Here is a 20,800-nt window from a genome sequence, read left to right as displayed (position 1 = left end):
CATGAAAATCAGCCCCAGACCAATATTCCTCCTCCAACCAAACCTACAGTTGGCACTGTGCATTCGGGAAGGTAGCGTTCTCCTGACATCCGCCAAACCCAGATTCGTCCGTCGGCCTGCCAGATGGTGATGTGTAATTCATCACTTCATGGCTGAGCCGTTGTTGCTCCTAGACGTTTCCACTTCATAATAACAGCTGATACAGTTGACCAGGGCAGCTCTAGCAGGGCAGAAATTTGAGAAACTGACTTGTTGGAAAGGTGGCATCCTATGACGGTGCCACGTTGAAAGTCACTCAGCTCTTCTGTAAAGCCATTCTACTGACAATGTTTGTCTATGGAGATTGCATGGCGGTGTGCACGATTTTATACACTTGTCAGCAACGGGTGTGGCTGAAATAGTTGATTTCACTCATTTAAAGTGTCCACATACTTTTGTATATATTGTGTATATATCACGAAAGCAACAATAACATCTATGAGGAAGGCCATAATGGTAGGCCAGCCGATAGAGTTGAGTCTTAAGGCCAGCTTTAAAAGCCCCAACAGTCTGAACAGCCCTGAGATTATCAGGGAGTTTCATAGGCGTGGTACATGGGAAGAAAAGGCACGATCCCCCATTGTGTGGAGCGTGGTCCTTGGGGCATGGAGCAGTTTGATCAGTTTGGCGTGGCTTGAACGTAGGCTGCGGGGAGGTTCATAGGGGGAGAGTAGGTCTGACAGGTAGTCTGGTCCTACTCTAAAAAGATTTTAAAGGAAGTGCAAATTTTACAGTTCATCATTTAGTTTTGTAACAAACCATCTGTCTATCTGACCATCTATCCTGAGCTCAACAAACTTGATTATTAATTTTTAATAACGTAAGTAAACAATGTGAGGGGTGCAGCCAAGATGACATGCGTTTTTAAGTTGTCACTAAATCAATTAGCCTTAAACCTAAAATGGCATTCTAATTGCAGACCGCTTGCTTAGTCATAGCGACTAGTGACATTGTGTGATGTTCTTGTTTTGTGACTGAAAGTTGTTACCGGAGAAACTTTTCACTCTGCAGTGATTCACTAATCACCATGGCAGCGCCATTCACAGCCCTTCACTATTCTCTGACGTCATTGTCATCATGGTAGCACAATGGCAAGCTGTCATTATCATATGAAAGCAGACATCGGTATAGTATTTCTTTCAAATACGTAAGCCATAAGATTTAGCCTGCATGGAGTGCCAGAGTCCATTGCTTACATTGCTTGTGTTTGCTCTGAAGTATATGATTGATCGTTTATTTTTAAGGACGAACCCATTTGGATATAAAAACAAACCTCAGGCACTATATGGTGGGCCTAGTCAAAACGTGATAACTTGGAGTGTATTCACTAGGAACCAAATGGAACTAAAAATAACGAAATGTTTGTCCTACAGTAACTCTCGTTTCCGTTGAAAAAGGTTGTGCTCTTGTCGTGAATACACCCCTGGTTTCCATGAAAAGTGATAACATTCTTGTTGTGCAGAAAGAATATGGATTAATTCTAAGATCTGCCACAGGAGGGAGCCATAGGCTGTTTTTTACCCCTTGACGGACCTGTCATAGATTTTGTTGATGGAATATGAACTGCTGCAGTCTGGGCCTTTTGAAGAGGAAATGCAAACACAATGGCAACCACTAGACAACCTCTGCTCAGTGTTTTTATGTTATAGCCATTACTGAAAAACATTTGAAAAATAAATACTTCCGAGTGGATAAATTAGCGTATCAATAAATAACCATCCAAAAGCATATGTGAGTGAGAGGTTTTGTTGCTTTATTCATGAGTTTCATATTTTTTTGCAGCCTTCTGTGTGCTTAAATGTACTATTTTATACAACATTTCCAAGCTGTTAAAACAGCTTTAGAACAAATTACCGCTTTTTAATGAGTATTCAACTCATGGAACTGTTTTTCAAAACCTATATTGTTTTGCGAAAATAAAAAAACAAGCATTACATTCTGCTTATGATCTAGCGTTAAGTTATTTGTCAGTATATTATTCATATTAAAGTTCTCCTCTGCACCTTTTTATTACATTCTGATTGAATTAACTGGGTATAGCTGAATACAGACCAAAGGCAAATCTACAAACTGTACAATTTATCATATTTCTAATGGCTTGGAATATCAGATGTGGAATAGCAGGCGTGTTGTCACTAAAGGGAGCTCTACATTGAATTATGCCTGAGTAGGCAGTCTTTCCACAGGCATTAGTTGTACAGGACCATGCATCACGGTGCAAGTGGGAGCCACATTAAGTCGATGCAATTTGTTCATCCGCGTACTCGCTCTCCTGTAATTTGTTTTATGTTGCTTACATACACCTTTTTAATAGAGGAGATGGGAGTCTCCATGTTAGTGTTTTGGAAACACATAACACATTTTTCTATGAGATTAAATCCCCCCGACTCAGAAAACCATTCCGCTTCAGAGCAGACACAGAGCAGTGACTATTCAATAGACATAGTACTCACCCAAGTGATTGACACTTCAGCTGATGATGAAGCTAATTACCTATATCCCGAATAGGAAGTCAAAAAAAAGGACAATGTAAAATAACCGATTGAAACTTCCACTTTGAGCTCTTGAATTTAAAAAAGTAGGTTGAGCTTTTGAATTTCTCCTTGAGCACTTGGCGGTCTTGATCTTACCAAACGATTTACGAGGCAGAAGTTTTGCAGAGGTAGTAAGTCTCTGCAAAGTCATCCCTTTTTACACCAGGTGAAACAGGCTTATGGAGCTGACTTTTAATGGCTTTGTTTAATAATCTGTTCCTGTCTGTATTGGCCCGGACACACTCCCGGTGTAGGAATGATTTTATGACAGTCGTTCTTTTTTAAACTTGGCTAAGGGGGATACTCTATTTTACATTTCTTTGTTCAGCCCAATTAGTTGGATCTGTTCACTGCTCCGTGAACGGAGTCGCTTTCACATTTTAAAAGAGCACTTTTAGAGCAGGTCATGGGTCATACCGGACTTCGAAAGGGCCCGTCGTCCTTGAACTGAGACATCTTGTCTTCTACTGTCTCACATCTTTAAAATCATTACTCCTGTATATTCCTCACATTCCTGCAAACTATGGGTCGTTGAAATATTTCATTTMCGCTCTTGCCTGTGCGCATATTTTTCCCATATTTTATCATCACTTTAAAAGCTATTCATAAATGTCAGAGATTCTAATACACAACATGCAAAGTCAGTGTATCTTGTCACAAGCATGAAAAACATACAGTAATTTACAGATCTGTTGTTTCCATGGTGATTAATGATCAGAAGGGCTTAATTAATTGACTTTGAACACATTGACTCTCCCAATGTTGGAAATGTAGTGTATGCTGGTGTGTAGCCTCGCACAGCATGTTTTATGCAGCTAAGTGCTTCACTTCTGGCTGTTGTATTATCGTAATTGGTTTTATGTTTTCAACACCCCCCAAAACATGCCTTGAATGTGTAATTTCAACATTTCTACCATCACAAGAAATACAGAATCTGCAAATGTTCCATCCTCTTCAGCAGAATAGCCTAGCTTTATAAAACAATTTTTATTGATGAATGTGCTTTGTCTGGTTTGTAATAAGACGGGACCTTTTTCAGTTTGAGTGTTCTTTTTACATTTCCCTCCGCTCCAGTCCTTGAGTCATAAGTGGAAATCAGTTTACCCCATGTGCTGACTTCTATCTGTATTAGCTATCCCTTTAAGTTCCTTTTTTATTATCTACGGGCAGTCACTATCCATTTCTCTCGGACTCTTCGACCTACTCGATGTGCTCAGTTTTTTTGTGTGTGTGGGGGGGGGGGGGGTGCTGTCTGTTGCCGACGATATCTGATCCATTTTGCAAATCTGCACAGATGGCCCCTGAAAATGCTGTGCCGGCATCAACTGCTTTATGACAAGGGATGTCTCCACACAATTAACTGGGATTATGCGAGAAAGAAAATATCCTGAAATATAGAGTGGTGGAACATTATTAAAACCAAAGAGATATTCCCTTTGGGGATGGCTGTATCCCTTGGGAGGTTAAATGGAGGAGAGTACTTGATAAAAGAATGAAGGTTCATGTTCACTTCCGATGTGAATTCTCTACTCAACCCAATTAGAAACAAGAATCTGTAGGGGATTTATTATAATATTCCCGGTAATTAAAATAAGACACTTTATATTGGCTCTGGGCCTAAATGTTCTAGGAAATGATGCAATCAATGAGCTGCCCATCCCTGGGCTGGACATAATACCCACCGTTTGTAGACACTGGTGTGTGCATCATGTCAGTGTTGGACATCTGCACATTCAGCATTACCCGATCACTTGCACCCGACCACTATTAATGCCTTCTTGAAAGCATCTAGCCATTTAGGTCTTGAAACCATAAATCTGAAAAGTTTTACAGTGATCAACAGTGGTCTAAAGTTCTTCAGTAAAAATACTTTAAAATACTACTTCAGTAGGTTTTTGGGGCATCTGTGATTTTACTTTACTACATTCCTAAAGAAAATYAWGTACATTTTCCCTGACACCCAGAAGTACTCGATACATTTTAAATGCATAGCAGAACAGGAAAATGGTCCAATTACCACACTTATCAAGAGGACATCCCTGGTCATCCCTACAGCCTCTGATCTGGCGGACTCACTGTTTGTAAATGTCTGAGTGTTGTTGTGTGTGCCTGTCTATCCGCACTTAAATGGTGCCGTCTGGTTTGCTTAATATAAGGATTTTTCTATTATTTTCTACTTTTACTTTTGATATTTAAGTATATTTTAGCAATTACATTTACTTTTGATACTTAAGTGTATTTAAAACCAAATAGTTTTAGACTTTTTTACTCAAGTAGTATTTTACTGGTTGACTTTTACTTGAGTCATGTTAATTAAGGGATCTTTACTCAAGTATGACTATTGGGTACTTTTTCCACCGCTGGTTGATCACCAGGATGGTCTGAGAACAGCCACCTGGACAGCTGATGAAACTGTGGGTTTGCACAACCAAAGAATGTCTGCGCAAACTGTCAGAAACCGTCTCATGGAAGCTCACCTGCGTGCTTGTCGTCCTCACCAGGGTCTGGATCTGACTGCAGTTAGTCTTCGTAACCAGTGGACATTTTCTCCCTCCACATTCTCAGCAAACAGATCCTTAATACATTACTACAGATCCCACTGTAATTAAATCACTAAAAATAAAGTTTTTTTTGCCATTGACCCGTTTCAATTGTTGTACTGGGATGTCAAAGTATTACTCACCCACTGTGATTGGAGTAAAAGCTTTGGAAGCCGTACATATTTGTCTCAAATGTTAGTGGCGCTTGGACCGATCAATTTGACATGTGGGGCGCTCCTCCACTTTTTTTGTTGACTTTTTCCAAAGGCTAAGCTATTTATATACTGAACTAAAATATAAACGCAACATGTAAACTGTTGGTTGCATGTTTCATGAGCTGAAATAAAAGATCCCAGAAATGTTACACACAAAAAGCTTATTTCTCTCAAATGTTGTGCAGAAATGTGTTTACATCCCTGTTAGTGAGCATTTGTCCTTTGCCAAGGTAATCCATCCACCTGACAGGTGTGGCATATCAAGAAGCTGATTAAACAGCATTATCATTACACAGGTGCACCTTGTGCTGGGYACAAAAGGCCACTAAAATGTGCAGTTTGTCACACAACACAATGCCACAGATGTATCAAGTTTTGAGGGAGCAAGCAGTTTGYCATGCTGACTGCAGGAATGTCCACCAGAGCTGTTGCCAGATAATTTAATGTTAATTTCTCTACCATAAGCCGCCTCCAATACCATTTTAGAGAATATGGCAGTACGTCCATCAGGCCTCACTTCCTCAGACCACYTGTATCCACGCCAGCCCAGGACAACCACATCCGGCTTCTTCACCTGCAGGATGGTCTGAGACCAGCCACCTGGACAGCTGATGAAACTGTGTGTRTGCACAACCACAGAATGTCTGCACAAACTGTCAGAAACCGTCTCAGGGAAGCTCATCTGCGTGCTTGACATCCTCACCAGGGTCTGGATCTGACTGCAGTTCGTCTTTGTATCCAACTTCAGTGGGCAAATGCTCACCTTCGATGGCCACTGGCACACTAGAGAAGTATGCTCTTCCTCGATTAATCCCAGTTTCAACTGTACGGGGAAGATTGCAGACACGCTGTATGGCATCGTGTGGGCGAGCGGTTTGCTGTTAATGTTGTGAACAGAGTGCCCCATGGTGGGGTTATGGTATGGGCAGGCATAACCTACGGACAACGAACACAATTGCATTTTATCGATGGCAATTTGAATGCAAAGAGAACATGACGAGCTCCTGAGGCCCATTGTCGTGCCATTCATCCGCCGCCATCACSTCATGTTTCAGCATGATAATGCACAGTTCCATGTCACAAGGATCAGTACACAATTCCTGGAAGCTGAAAATGTCCCAGTTCTTCCATGACCTGCATAGTCACCTGACATGTCACCCACTGAACATGTTTGGTATGCTCTGAATCAACATGTACGACAGCGTGTTTCATTTCCRGCCATTGTCCAGCAACTTTGCACAGCCATTGAAGAGGAGTGGGACAACATTTCACAGGACACAATCAACAGCCTGATCAGCTTTATGCGAAGGAGATGTCGCGCTGCATCAGGCAAATGGTGGTCACACCAGATACTGACTGGTTTTCTGATCCACTCCCCTACTTTTTTTTAAAGATGCATATCTGTATTCCCAGTCATGTGAAATCCATAGATTAGGGCCTAATGAATTTATTTCAGTTTACACATTTCTTTATATTAACTGTAACTCAGTAAAATCTTTGAAATTGTTGCACGTTGCGTTTATATTTTTGTTCAGTGTACAGGAAATAGCCATACGGCTTTGACGTTTTTGGAGACTAGACAGCATTGACAGTTTGTCAGTAGGACAAGCCATGAGCATTGACTGCATTTCTTTGCTACGGACTCCTGACTTGAACCGAGGACACTTAGATTGAACACTGATGACACACGTTCTACCTTTCCTATTTCTTCACCATTTTCATGATCCCATCAAGAGATAACTGCCTGAATTGATTTCCTCTCAGCAACCACGACTTGCTTACAATATCTTGTGTTTGGACAGACGGTTGCGGGCGCAAGCATGCTGTTCAAACAGTTGGAGACTGACAGAAGTGTGTGTTCATAAGAATTAAACTGTTCTACCTTTCAAGTTACCTACACTTGAAATAAACTCAGCAAAAAAAGAAYCGTCCTCTCACTGTCAACTGCATTTATTTTCTGCAAACTTAACATGTGTAAATATGTGTATGAACATAACAAGATTCAACAACTGAGACATAAATTGAGCAACTTCCACAGACATGTGACTAACAGAAATGGAATAATGTGTCCCTGAACAAAGGGGGGATCAAAAGTAAAAGTAACAGTCAGCATCTGGTGTGGCCACCAGCTGCATTAAGTATTGCAGTGCATCTCCTCATGGACTGCACCAAATGTGCCATTTCTTGCTGTGAGATGTTACCCCACTCTTCCACCAAGGCACCTTCAAATTCACGGACATTTCTGGGGGGAATGGCCCTAGCCCTCACCCTCCGATCCAACTTTTCCCAGACGTGCTCAATGGGATTGAGATCCAGGCTGTTCGCTGGCCATGGCAGAACACTGACATTCCTGTCTTGCAGGAAATCACGCACATAACGAGCAATATGGCTGGTGGCATTGTCATACTGGAGGGTCATGTCAGGATGAGCCTGCAGAAAGGGTACCACATGAGGGAGGAGGATGTCTTCCCTGTAACGCACAGCGTTGAGATTGCCTGCAATGACAACAAGCTCAGTCCGATGAAGCTGTGACACACCGCCCCTGACCATGACGGACCTTCCACCTCCAAATCGATCCCGCTCCAGAGTACAGGCCTCGGTGTAACGCTCATTCCTTCGACGATAAACGTGAATCCAACCATCACCCTGGTGAGACAAAACTGCGACTCGTCAGTGAAGAGCATTTTTTGCCAGTCCTGTCTGAGACGGTGGGTTTATGCCCATAGGCGACGTTGTTGCCGGTGATGTCTGGTGAGGACCTGCCTTACAACAGGCCTACAAGCCCTCAGTCCAGCCTCTCTCAGCCTATTGCGGACAGTCTGAGCACTGATGGAGGGATTGCGCGTTCCTGGTGAAACTCGGGCAGTTGTTGTTGCCATCCTGTACCTGTCACGCAGGTGTGATGTTCGGATGTACCGATCCTGTGCAGGTGTTTACGCGTGATCTGCCACTGTGAGGACGATAAGCTGTCTGCCCTGTCTCCCTGTAGCGCTGTCTTAGGCCTCTCACAGTACGGACATTGCCATTTATTGCCCTGTCCACATCTGCAGTCCTCATGCCTCCTTGCATTATGTCTAAGGCACCTTCACGCAGATGAGCAGGGACCCTGGGCATCTTTCTTTTGGTGTTTTTCAGAGTCAGTAGAAAGGCCGCTTTAGTGTCCTAAGTTTTCATGACTGTGACCTTAATTGCCTACCGTCTGTAAGCTGTTAGTGTCTTAACGACCGTTCCACAGGTGCATGTTCATAAATTGTTTATGGTTCGTTGAACATGCATGGGAAACAGTGTTTAAACCCTTTACAATGAAGATCTGTGAAGTTATTTGGATTTTTACAAATTATCTTTGAAAGACAGGGTCTTGAAAAAGGGACGTTTCTTTTTTTGCTGAGTTCATAAAGATTAGCTGGCTACTCACTAGCACGTGGGCTTGTGCTTGAGAGATTGTTTATGAGACCTGTATTAATGTTCTATAATGCCTGCTAGATGAAGTTAGTCATTATTAGTGATTGTGCATTATGCATGGTTCTGGTTAAATTTGTAATGGAAAAGGCATTTTCATAGACAGTCTTGAAAGCCAGATCAGTGATTATTGCAAAAAAGCCTATTAGTGGCTCTTATGGTTGTGGAAGGGTTAAATTTGGCCTAGGTATAATTTCACAAGCCCTGAATTTATTATATTATTGCTGACTGTTTAAAATGCAGTGTATATGACCTTTAACTGTACAACAAAGCTTAATTGGAGGAAAGATACAAAAAATSAAGATGTACTGTGTGATGAATCACCCATATGTTTGAAAAAAATCTATATGGCCATATTACCCAGCACCATGTCCACTTCCTTTTAATGCGCCCCATGTCTTTCCCCACTGTTTTTCAGCCACCTCATATTCTTCAGCGAACTTTAATCAATGGTTMTTTTTTGTGGTACCTTGCCACTGAAGGATGGTAGCCTAGCCTATACTGTGAATCAGAAGTACAAAGCTAGTCCTTCAAAAAGGCTTCTTGCCCTCTGTCTTCCATGCAGTACGTCCGTCCATAGTAAGGCTTTTAGACCATGTTAGCGACCAGGCTAAGACAGATGGAACAGCGAGTCAATGTTATCAGCAGCAGCACACTCTTCTGCGTTCAAACCCATGGCTTTTGTGTGACTGTCCACCTGCAGACAATGCCTGTCCAGCTGGCAGCAATTGGTTGTACAACTGATTGGACCCATTGACCTCCTGTATCTGTCAATAGAGCCATGAGTATTGAAAACCAATAGCAACTCATTGTGCAAATGGGTCAATCAATATCATATGAGTGAGGGGTTAAGGCCATCTGTGTCTCCTGAAGTCAGGCGATTTCTGATTATTGTGTGTGATGGTGTGGAGCAAGCCGTTTGACACCAAAAATAGCCACAGGGCACACTGGCAACTTGAGTGTTGTGAAAATATATCACTGTCACCTGTTCGAGATGAACAATTCTCACAAGGAGTCCTGAGGCTTGAAGTGATTCAAAATGAAGGAGGCCTATGTAGCCCCTTGGAGTGAGCGATAGGCCTATTGTCAGACCTAAGGGTCTTGTGCTTTTGATGCAAGCACGCGGCATCTGTAGATGTGTACTTGTGTGACATTCTCCTTTGTGTGTGTCTGCAAGATCCAAAGAGGCCACTAAAAGCCCATTTATTCTTGATCCAAAAATGTGGTCCGAGGCTTTGTATGTAGGGTGTGACGCAAATGTTGTAGCAATGTGCAGGACTCCGTATCGCTCCACATTGACATGATTGGTTGACTGTAGGTGGGGGTGGGAGGTCCTGTATAAACACTAACTCACTTCCTTGACAACAGCTCTGCGAACCGCAAAAATTATGTTTGATCTGACTTTAGCGCAGGCCGCATTGCAGTAAATGCTGTACGGCCACTGCCGAGGTCGGATAGACCATGCATAGCCTTTAAGAAATAMGTCTGCATTGTAAGAGTCCCTCCACCATTCATTGCATATGCAGCTCCTCTATGGGTTTCCTCGGTTCATAGTTTATAATTGCCATCCACTTCACAGGCGATGCGTCTGTAAATATGACGGACTCATTTCAACACGCTCCCAAAATACAACAGCAGCCCAAACACCAAAGCTGCTCTGCATGCCTGAGCAGACCGCTTCAGGTGTTGCCTAATTACAATGCTAGCACGCTCCTGAGCTGATCTGAAAACGTGCAGAAGATCTAGTCTTTGCCCTTTTGCCTATCCAACGATTGTCAGCATTTTGATTGATGACTGCTGTCTCCTCTTGATCCTGTAGTTTAACACCAGCTTAAATTCCACGCTGGGCACCTGAGGAAAGATAACAGCTGTCGAAACATTTATGGAAATTAGTTAGCTTTTTTTTTTGTTGCCTGGCTAGTGGCTAGGTATGCATTGGGGGAGCTAATAAACAAGGAATGAGGTTACTTTTTCCAACGACAGCAAATGTAATTACTATCTCCCCCGTGGTGTTTTATATTAGCATTTTTGATTTGTCATTCTGGAATCATCAGAGTTATGGGTTTTGGGATGAAAAGGCATAAAAACATCAGTTACTCTAAACTTTAAAGTTCTGATGCAAATGAATTTGCCCATTTGACAAAGACCGTCCCACTGGGTACGYTGCTTATTCATCGATTGCTGGCTATTCATGATGCAATTTCATGATTTCATTCCCTGTGCAAACGCAACTCTAGCTTCCAAACAGAAACACACTGTCGATGTAGAGGACTGTCTTTTACCTCTTCCTGCAGGCCCCGGTCAGTCCAGACACCTGGTGATAAGATCCCCCCCATGCGAATATGACAGGACGAGGGCAGCGAGAGACAGCCATGAGAGAGAAAATATGTAATCTTTCCCCAAAATCAATATCTTCGCCTGCAGAGACAGAGGAACAAAGGCCTCAGGTTTTTCAGTGGCACATGTGCTCCATGATAAGGAATCAGTCTCGGAATGGAGAGGCACTATCCATCGACGAAGCCGAGTGACATTTTCAGACACTGGCTACTATAGATGCACTGGAAGAGAGATGTTGCTGGAATATGGGGACTATATGGGGACTTGATTGTATTCCAACAAAAAAAGTTTCACCAGGTTCACACACACTACCTGTTATGTCAGTTGACCCATGTCCTCCATTGGAATAAAAATTAAACGATCTATCAAATGGTAGGTTAATCTGTAACATTGATGGAAGGAGAACACTCACTCTCTCMCTTTCTCTCTCTCCCTCTTCCTATCTTTCTTGTGCTCGCTTACCCTCTATTAGGGTCTGAAACTCCCAAGTGTTTATCATTTTGGCTATGGTTTCGTGAATTGACACCGTTGGGCGACTAGAGATGCGTGTTGGTGACTGAATGACTTACTMCTCTACTGTACTGTAGGATAGAAATTGCAGCACTGCTTCTAGCTCTTAAACAACTTTGCAGTATTTTTGTTGTTGTTGTAATTTCTTACATTATTAGCCCAGAACGTTTTTTTGTGTTATTACATATAGCCAGAAAAAACGTTTGGATATCAGAGCGGCGGTAACTCATCAGCATTCCGATCAGAAATATCATTTCCCCAAATTGGATCCTTTGTTTGTAGCCCTCAAGGCAATTGAACTTATGCCGGAGGCTGTTCCAAGAAGCCGCCGGCGGAGCAAGGTATTCGGGGTGGATTTCTAGTCTGACTGAGGAGGCATGCACACCATCCACCGCTTCCGATTATATTACTCGCTAATGTTCAGTCCCTGGACAATAAGGTAGACAAGCTCAAGGCAAGGATCTCCTTCCAGAGAGACATCAGAGACTGTAACATACTGTTTAAAGCAATCATGGCTCTCTCAGGATATACTGTCCCCATCCATACAGCCAGCTGGGTTCTCAGTACATCARGCTGACAGGAATACTGAACTTTCCYCGAAGAAGAAAGGRGGAGGTGTATGTTTCATTAACTATTCATGGTGTGATTGTGGTGGTGTGAAGGTAAATMAACTTAAGTGGTTTTGTTCACCTGACCTAGAATACAATCAAATCCAAGACCATATTTCCTCCCAAAATAATTTTATTTGGTTATAGTCACAGCCATGTATATTCCCCCTCAAGCCAATACCACAACGGCCCTCAAGGAACTACACTAGACTTTGTGTAAACTGGAAACCACATCTCCTGATGTGCAAAAGAACACAGACACTGGACAGAGGAAGATTGGAAAAAAGTGCTTAATTTTAAGTTTGAGGRGTTCGGATCACAAAGAAGAACATTCATGAGACGCTGAGAAAATGAAAAGATGCTGGAGGAGTGCCTCCACCATGCTTTTCAGATGGGGTCAAGCAATGTGAGGGTCTGATGGTGCTTTGGTGGTGGTAAAGTGGGAYATTTGTACAGGGTAAAAGGGATCTTGAKGAAGGAAGGCTATCACGCCATTTTACAATGCCGTTTCATACCTTTTGGACGGCGCTTAATTAGAGCCAATTTCCTCCTACAACAGGACAATGACCCAAAGCACAGCTCCAAACTATGCAAGAATTATTTAGGGAAGAAGCAGTCAAGTGGTATTSTGTCTATAATGGAGTGGCCAGCACAGTCACCGGATCTCAACCCTATTGAGCTGTTGTGGGAGCAGCTTGACCGTATGGTACGTAAGAAGTACCAATCCAACTTGTGGGAGGTGCTTCAGGAAGCATGGGGTGAAATCTCTTCAGATTACCTCAACAAACTGACAACTAGAATGCCAAAGGTCTGCAAGGCTGTAATTGCTGCAAATGGAGGATTCTTTGACGAAAGCAAAGTTTAAAGGACACAGTTATTATTTCAATTAAAAATAATTATTTATAACCTTGTCAACGTCTTGACTACATTTTCTATTCATTTTGCAACTCATTTCATGTATGTTTTCATGGAAAACAAGGACATTTCTAAGTGACCCCAAACTTTTGAAGGGTAGTGTACATTTAAAAACATTAACATGTAGTGTGTGTGAATCTATCAGTTATAGTTTTGATGTCTTCACTATTATTCTTCAATGTAGAAAATAGTAAAAATATAGAAAAACCCTTGAATGAGTAAATGTGTCCAAACTTTTGACTGGTACTGTGCATGTCAGTACATACACACAACAAGTAGGTCAGGATAGTTTGTACAGTTGAAGTCAGACGTTTACATACACCTTAGCCAAATAGATTTAAACTCKGTTTTTCACAATTCCTGACATTTAATCAGAGTAAAAAGTCCCTGTCTTAGGTCAGTTAGGATCACCACTTTATTGTAAGAATGTGAAATGTCAGAATAATAGTAGAGAGAATGATTTATTTCWGATTTTATTTCTTTCATCACATCCCCAGTGGATCAGAAGTTTACATACACTCAATTAGTATTTGGTAGCATTGCTTTTAAATTGTTTAATTTGGGTCAAATGTTTCGGGTAGCTTTCCACAAGCTTCCCACAATAAGTTGGGTGAATTTTGGCCCATTCCTTCTGACAGAGCTGGTGTAACTGAGTCAGTTTGTAGGCCTCCTTGCTCGCACACACTTTTTCAGTTCTGCCCACAGATTTTCTATAGGGTTAGGGTTGAGGTCAGGACTTTGTGATGGCCACTCCAATACCTTGACTTTGTTGTCCTTCAGCCATTTTGCAACATAGTGGAGCCCTTCACATGGTTTCACAGATATATTCATTATGAAGACAATGTTCAAACCTGACTTCTCCCTTTCTGATATTCTGCCTATTACCAGACATGTAAAAGACAAGCCTGACCTCTCCCCTCTCTGGGCCCCAAGTGACTTTTCCCTAGAGAGAAAGGAAAATGCAACTGCCAACAGTATAGTCCAAAAGAAGACATTCTAATGACAAGTATAAAATACATAAAACATCTTATTTATCTATGTTACCTAACTAATTCTGATTCAGCTACGACAATCACGATTACTCTTGATAGAGTATGTCCTTAGTGCCTCTCCTGCAATAACACAAATCTGACATTTGAGATCCCTTGCTCCCAGGGGCCTTWTAGAGTAATATTGTCACCGAGGACATCTTAGCACTGTGAATGAAACACACATACTGCCAAAGAGCACTCACAATACCGTTTTCATTAAATACAGTGGCCTATGTTTGGTGGATAAAAAAAATGGCACTATGTGAAATGATTCATGCGAGAAGATGAAAATAGTTTTAATTTGTTCTTGAATTTGCATTCCGTATAAGAGCTGAGTAGATTTGAGCAAAATGTTAATGAAAACGGGTATAGATTTGTCTTCATAGGGGACTTACTGTATTAGATGTAACAAAGGTGCTGTCAGTCACGAGTTATCTTATTTTTTTGCCTCCATGTGACTGAACTGTTAGTTGAAAGGATGGTTCAGTGGGTAGATGGAGAACAGCTCAGAAGAGTTCATAAACCATAATAAAGTCGGTGGTATTGTGAACAGTTCTATAGCAGCCCTGTAGGTGGGGGTATGATCACTGGCTTTTTGTCTGGAGCGAGTACAAACACACAGCGCTAGAGGGTAGTTAGAATATGAAAAGCTACATTGCTTTTCCCCTCTACCTCCTACCCACTTCAATCGATTTCTGTTGAATCAAATGGATCCTAAATGTAATCAGTCACATTTAATGAGCTAGAGTAATCAATTTGCTTTTTGCTCTTGTTGGAAAAGGTTCCTGTTTCAAATGAAGTGACCCTCGCAATCTACAGTTCAATTGGACAGAGGCTTAATAAACAACCATTAATATATGTTACAATCAGTCACTGAAATGAAAACTGCTATTAGTAGATTGAAGTTTCCACTTTCTTAATTGACTGTTGGCTATAACTGAGCGTATGTTAATCTATGGRGCTGTTGTCCCTTCAAATGGACTGTTTCTTATTATTATCTCATTATTATCACATGCTCCAATCGGTAAATATGCATTTATGTAAATTAACAACTGTCCCAGTATCCAATAGTTGTACTCTAACCAAGTTTAGACCAGTATTCACAGGGTTTAGCCTACTACTCTTCATGTAATACTATTAGAGAACTGTACTGTATGTTCATATGTCCCACTAGCCTAGTGTCTGTTGTAGATTGACCCGATTGTTGATTGTCCTATTTGGGGTAATTAATATGTACAGTACCAGTCAAAAGTTTGGACACACCTACTCATTCAAGGGTTTTTTCTTTGTTTTTACTATTTTCTACATTGCAGAATAATAGTGAAGAAATAAACTATGAAATAACACTTATGTAGTAACCAAAAAAGTGTTTAACAAATCAAAATATATTTTAGATTCTTCAAAGTAGCCACCCTTTGCCTTGATGACAGCTTTGCACACTCCCTCTCTACCTTCCACTCTCTACTTCTCTTTCTCACTCTCTACTTCTCTCTCTATCTCTCACCATCTCTCTCTATCTCTTTACTGCCCCCTCTCTACCTTACTTTGACATTTTAGTCATTTAGCGACTTACAGTAGTGAGTGCATACATTTAATACTTTTTTCTCTCTATCCCCCTCTCTCTCATATACCTTCCCTCTCTACCTCCCTCTATCTCCTTCTCTCTCATATACCTTCCCTCTCTATCTCCCTCTCTACCTCCCTCTATCTCCTTCTCTCTCATATACCTTCCCTCTCTACCTCCCTCTCTATCCCCCTCTCTCTATCTCCCTCTCTACCTCCCTCTATCTCCTTCTCTCTTCTATCTCCCTCTCTACCTCCCCTCTCTCTCTCCCTCTCTCTCATATACCTTCCCTTTCTACCTCCCTCTCTACCTCCCTCTCTATCCCTCTCTCTCATATACATTCCCTCTCTACCCTCCTCTCTATCCCCCTCTCTCTCATATACCTTCCCTTTCTACCTCCCTCTCTACCTCCCTCTCTATTCCCCTCTCTCTCCCTCTCTCTCATATACCTTCCCTCTCTACCTCCCTCTATCTCCTTCTCTCTCAATACCTTCCCTTCTACCTCCCATCTACCTCCCTCTATCTCCTTTCTCTCCATATACCTTCCCTCTCTACCTCCCTCTCTATCCCCCTCTCTATCTCCCTCTCTACCTCCCTCTCTCTCTCCCTCTCTCATATACCTTCCCTTTCTACCTCCCTCTCTACCTCCCTCCTATCCCTCTCTCTCATATACCTTCCCTCTCTACCTCCCTCTCTATCCCCCTCTCTCTCATATACCTTCCCTTTCTACCTCCCTCTCTACCTCCCTCTCTATCCCCCTCTCTCTCCCTCTCCTCTCATATACCTTCCCTTCTCTACCTCCCCATCTATCTCCCCTCTCTCTCATATACCTTCCCTTTCTACCTCCCCATCTATCTCCCTCTCTCTCTCATATACCTTCCCTTCTCTACCTCCCCATCTATCTCCCTCCTCTCATATACCTTCCCTTTCACCTCTCTCTCTATCTCCCTGTCTCTCATATACCTTCCCTTTCTACCTCCCTCTCTATCCCCCTCTCTATCTCCTCTCTCTCATATACCTTCCCTTTCTACCTCCCTCTCTCTACCTCTCGCTCTTGCTTTCTTTTGCTATCTTGCGCTCTCTTGTACATAGACTTTGTCACTTTCTCTGCCTCTCTCTCCTCTGCCTCCCTTCCTCTCTTTCTCTGCCTCCCTCCCAGACTCCCTCCCTCCTTTGCCTCCCTCCCCTCTCTACATCTGAGCCAGAGTGACTGTCAGAGGGAACATAGCAGTTCATTCACTCCTCATCCATAGCTCTTAGAGTCTTCTCCCTTTACAGAGAGAGATACATACGTAGACAAGAAGAGAGTCGAAGAGAAAGAGGCACTCTTTAAAAGGACTTTAGGAGCCACGTTATTATCTTCATCACTCTTCCTCTACTCTCTTACTTTTTAACGAGACTAACATTTCCTGTATGCCTCTAGCAGACTTTCTGGGACTCTAAGGTAGACTCCTTATCCACCCGTTCCGCTTCCAACCCACCCAGTCTGGATTTGGGGAGTGAGCGGGCGGTAGGCGGGTGCCTCGGGGCGCCCAGCCCGTGTGTGTGGGCGCGACGGCGGTGGAGTGGGCGCGGGGGAACTGGAGCGCCGAGGGCGCGGCCGGGGCTCCCGAGGGCGAGGAGGCCGGGTCGGGGTCCGAAGTCGGAGCTGCAGGGTCTGGGCATGGTGGTGGCGGCGGCGCCATGCTGAACATGGTGTGGGAGACTGAGGGGCTGCAGACGGTGGGCATCGTGGTGCTGGTGTGTGCCTCGCTKAAACTGCTGCACCTGCTGGGGGTCATCAACTTCTCCGAGGGTAAGAGAGAGATAGATAGAAATGAGAGAGACAGAGATGGAAAACAAAGAGAGTGAGGGGCTTTCGAATTGTAGTATACGCGAGAGATATTTGTTCATTGGTGGCTCTCCTAACTTGATTATAATGTGTTATTTTGGTATGTAATATGTTTTGTATTATATTGCTCCTTTCTTGCCAATGAAGCTTGTTTGATTTTGTTGTTGAGTGTCTGAGAGCAGTTTGGGAAACTTAAACTGGTGTAGCCAGCCACTATAAGACCGGGGTGGTCAACTACTGTGTAAGGGTACATTTACATGAGTAATATATGCGTAGTGAGAACTATCCCTGTTCAACATCATTTGCAACTTTTCTGTTTACACTATCCTTACTTTAGCCTTGGATGTGGTGTGGCCAGCTATTAGCATACCGTAAATACAATAGTATATAGACAAACAAAATCTAAACCATATTGCACACTTGATTAATGCAACGATTCGCAAATGTGTGGATATTTTAGAAGCCTTTCATTTTCAGTTATGCTAACAGAGCAAAAATGCTGTATTCTGGTTTTAAGGTCATCTTTGCAGGGATGTGGTGTGGGACACGTGTAGTTTCATTACACTGTACCACTAAGAGGAGTATGTGGTTTAGATTTCTCCCACACTACCTCCGAAGCAGGGTTTCCGTTAGCCGGTAATTGAATTAAAATAAAATAGTTGCCAGACAAATTGATTAGGAGGAAAAACTATCCAAATTGCAGAATGCTTTTTATTCATTTATGTAAATAAATGGATAAACATTTGATTGTCATTCTTATTGGTCTATAGGTTATTGAGCCAAATTTGGGGGAATTAAATTGGGGCGTGTGTATTWWCTTTAGTCCGTCATGTATCTTATTGATCACAGCATACAGAGCCTATTTTTAGCAGAGGATCACTGGTCAGACGGTGCTAGAGTTGCTACAGCTTCTCGCCTCTGCCGGAGTGGAATGTGCTACGTTAAACAGTTTTGATGGCCACGATTTAAAAAGAGCTTCTATTTTTATTTCTCAACTGGTAATTGAAGCACGCCTCCCATTCGCCATTCGAGTGCATAGGCAACGGTAGGCTGTCAGCGCATCCCCCAACAGTCTTTGTATTGTGAGCTGGAGGCATTATGCACTTAATTGTTTGAAATCTGAAACATTTTACTTCATATTATGAGGCCTGTCTTACCTTGCTTCAAAGAAGCCTAGGCATAATCTGACCATAGAAACATGGGTGCAATTATTTAAAAAATACTTACTCATATGCCATTGAAACCGTGCATTTCTCTCCTGTTGTATTTGTTTTCATATGATTTGTTTTCTTTCATTGTCCAGAAGCCAAATGCACAATCATAGTCATATTAGCAGCCCATCCTAGTTGTTGCATCTTTAGATTCCCCCTCTAAATTTCTAACAGAGATTTTCATCTATCATGGAGCTGCTCTCATCAGGTGCGCTGTTTAGAGTTTTGGGCAAAATWGAATTTTGGAAAATGTTTGAAAATTATGTTTTATTGGCTGCTTTCATTACAGGAGTTGCATGTTCTGTTAAGATTAATTACCATAATCGTAATGTGATTTTTGCATTCTGAGCACCGTGTATTCTCTTGGGCAATTTGGCCAGCAACAATTTTATTTGGGATTACCGGCTAACGGAAACCCTGCTCCGGAGGTAGTGTGGGAAACAACTCTCAAAGAGATTTGAATCTAGATCTGTCTCTTTATGCTACAAAAGTATATGTCCTTGGACTAGCATGTGTCTCAAAGTAGTGTAGTGTAAAGAGAGCATTAAGAGATACCGAATTAGCTGAGGAAGATACGGGTGCTGGAGGCTTAGTCAACTCAGACATACTGTAATGCATCTCCAGTTGTGGTTTATATTGGCCTACAGGTCAAGAGTGCCTCTTGATTTTAAGTCGTTCTGCGTTTTAGGTTCATAAAAATATTTGGATGTTTTCAAGGAAAAAGTTAGTGGGAAGGATCATTTTTCTTGGTGCGTGTGTACTGTAAATGCGCTTGTGTAATCATCGCTGTATTGCGCTTTGTGCTTACATACGCAACAAAGCACCCTTCTCTGTGCTGTAGTGTGTTGGCTAATCATAGGAGGTGTGAATTACTATTATAAGCTCTGTACACATCTKATTTGGTGTACACAAGGGACATCATTGCCACTCAGATGTTACTAAGTAAGGGCAGACTGTTGAACTGAGCACAGAACGTGGCATGACTAAATAAACGGTTTAATTTGGCAGAACAGTTGTCTAGTAGAAATGTTTAGTAAGCACTTTTAGTTTAGTTAAAGACCATCCGTCAGGCTATGGTTTGGTAAACACACTTTAAACCGTAGTTAAGACTATGAATCAAATGTTGGTGGGTCCTTGTATTCTCATTCACATGTACATAGGAAATAGAGATATGTACATTAAAAGCTTTGAGAGAGAGACTCAATTGCCGTTGCTTAATCAATATCAATTGTGGTCATATACAAACATGCTTTCAGTTACTCTCTTTTATTGTTCCTAAGAAGTTCTACAAGCAGATTCAAGTGTGTCTAATAATAATTATTTATTTTTTTACATCACAAGGGACACTAAATTAGGTTGATATACTGGAGGTAAATCTTTAGTCTTTCTTTGAAAGACAATTGTCCTGCTTTTCAGCAGTGGTCATTGTATCGATCTGTTGCTATGGTGGTTGGATAAAGAAACTGTATCAACCTTCACAGTGTGTGGTATGAATCTGCGAAAACCAGATGATGTGATCACTATCTCATGAATCAGTTCACCCCAGCATAATCACCTTGACAGGATGTCTGGTGGCAAAGCTTTTAGACCGCCTGACAGTTGGTCAATAACTACATTGACGTGTTGCATCTCCAATCCAGTCATGTCTTGGAGTGGAATGGTGTTTAGGCAGTCTTGCAGATGTCTGGTATTTGGGGGTAGAAGTGATGGACTTATAGTTTAGAAATTCACCATATCTTTTGTTCATTTTAGAATTCGTGTTCAAGGTGCAGTTGTACAAAGAACACTGTCTTTCTCTCCTTGGTGAAAGATACATGCTTGTCCCTTCTCCTTTGCCTCGCAGACTCAACTATAACCTGAAATGTATTAAACAAACTGAACATGTACTTGATTCTCTTTGGAATCATACTGGGAGTGTGCTCTGAAGTTCTCATTGCTGTCCATTACAGTGCCCCATAGGAACATCAGTTATGCCACAGTCCAGTAATAGTACTGTAGGCCTATAT

At 42.1% G+C, this 20,800-nt stretch overlaps 1 protein-coding gene across 4 annotated transcripts in view; it reads left to right on the top strand.

Annotated features, from left to right (window-relative positions):
• The window catches only part of LOC111960400 (Kv channel-interacting protein 4), a 303,730-nt gene that overhangs the window by 232,875 nt on the left and 50,055 nt on the right, over window positions 1–20,800 (top strand). Inside the window, exon 1 of one of the 4 annotated variants that reach the window (XM_023982386.3) lies at window positions 16,883–17,547. The exons of the other annotated variants lie outside the window; for them this stretch is intronic. Within the exon in view, the coding sequence (XP_023838154.1) occupies window positions 17,436–17,547 (112 nt within the window). The 5' untranslated portion in view covers window positions 16,883–17,435. Of the gene's footprint in view, window positions 1–16,882; window positions 17,548–20,800 lie in introns of those variants that run through there. 4 annotated transcript variants of the gene reach the window in all.

This window comes from Salvelinus sp. IW2-2015, linkage group LG37 (genome assembly GCF_002910315.2).
Source record: "Salvelinus sp. IW2-2015 linkage group LG37, ASM291031v2, whole genome shotgun sequence".
In the NCBI taxonomy this organism is placed as follows: Eukaryota; Metazoa; Chordata; class Actinopteri; order Salmoniformes; family Salmonidae; genus Salvelinus; species Salvelinus sp. IW2-2015.
This window is presented reverse-complemented; position numbering and strand designations above follow the sequence as displayed.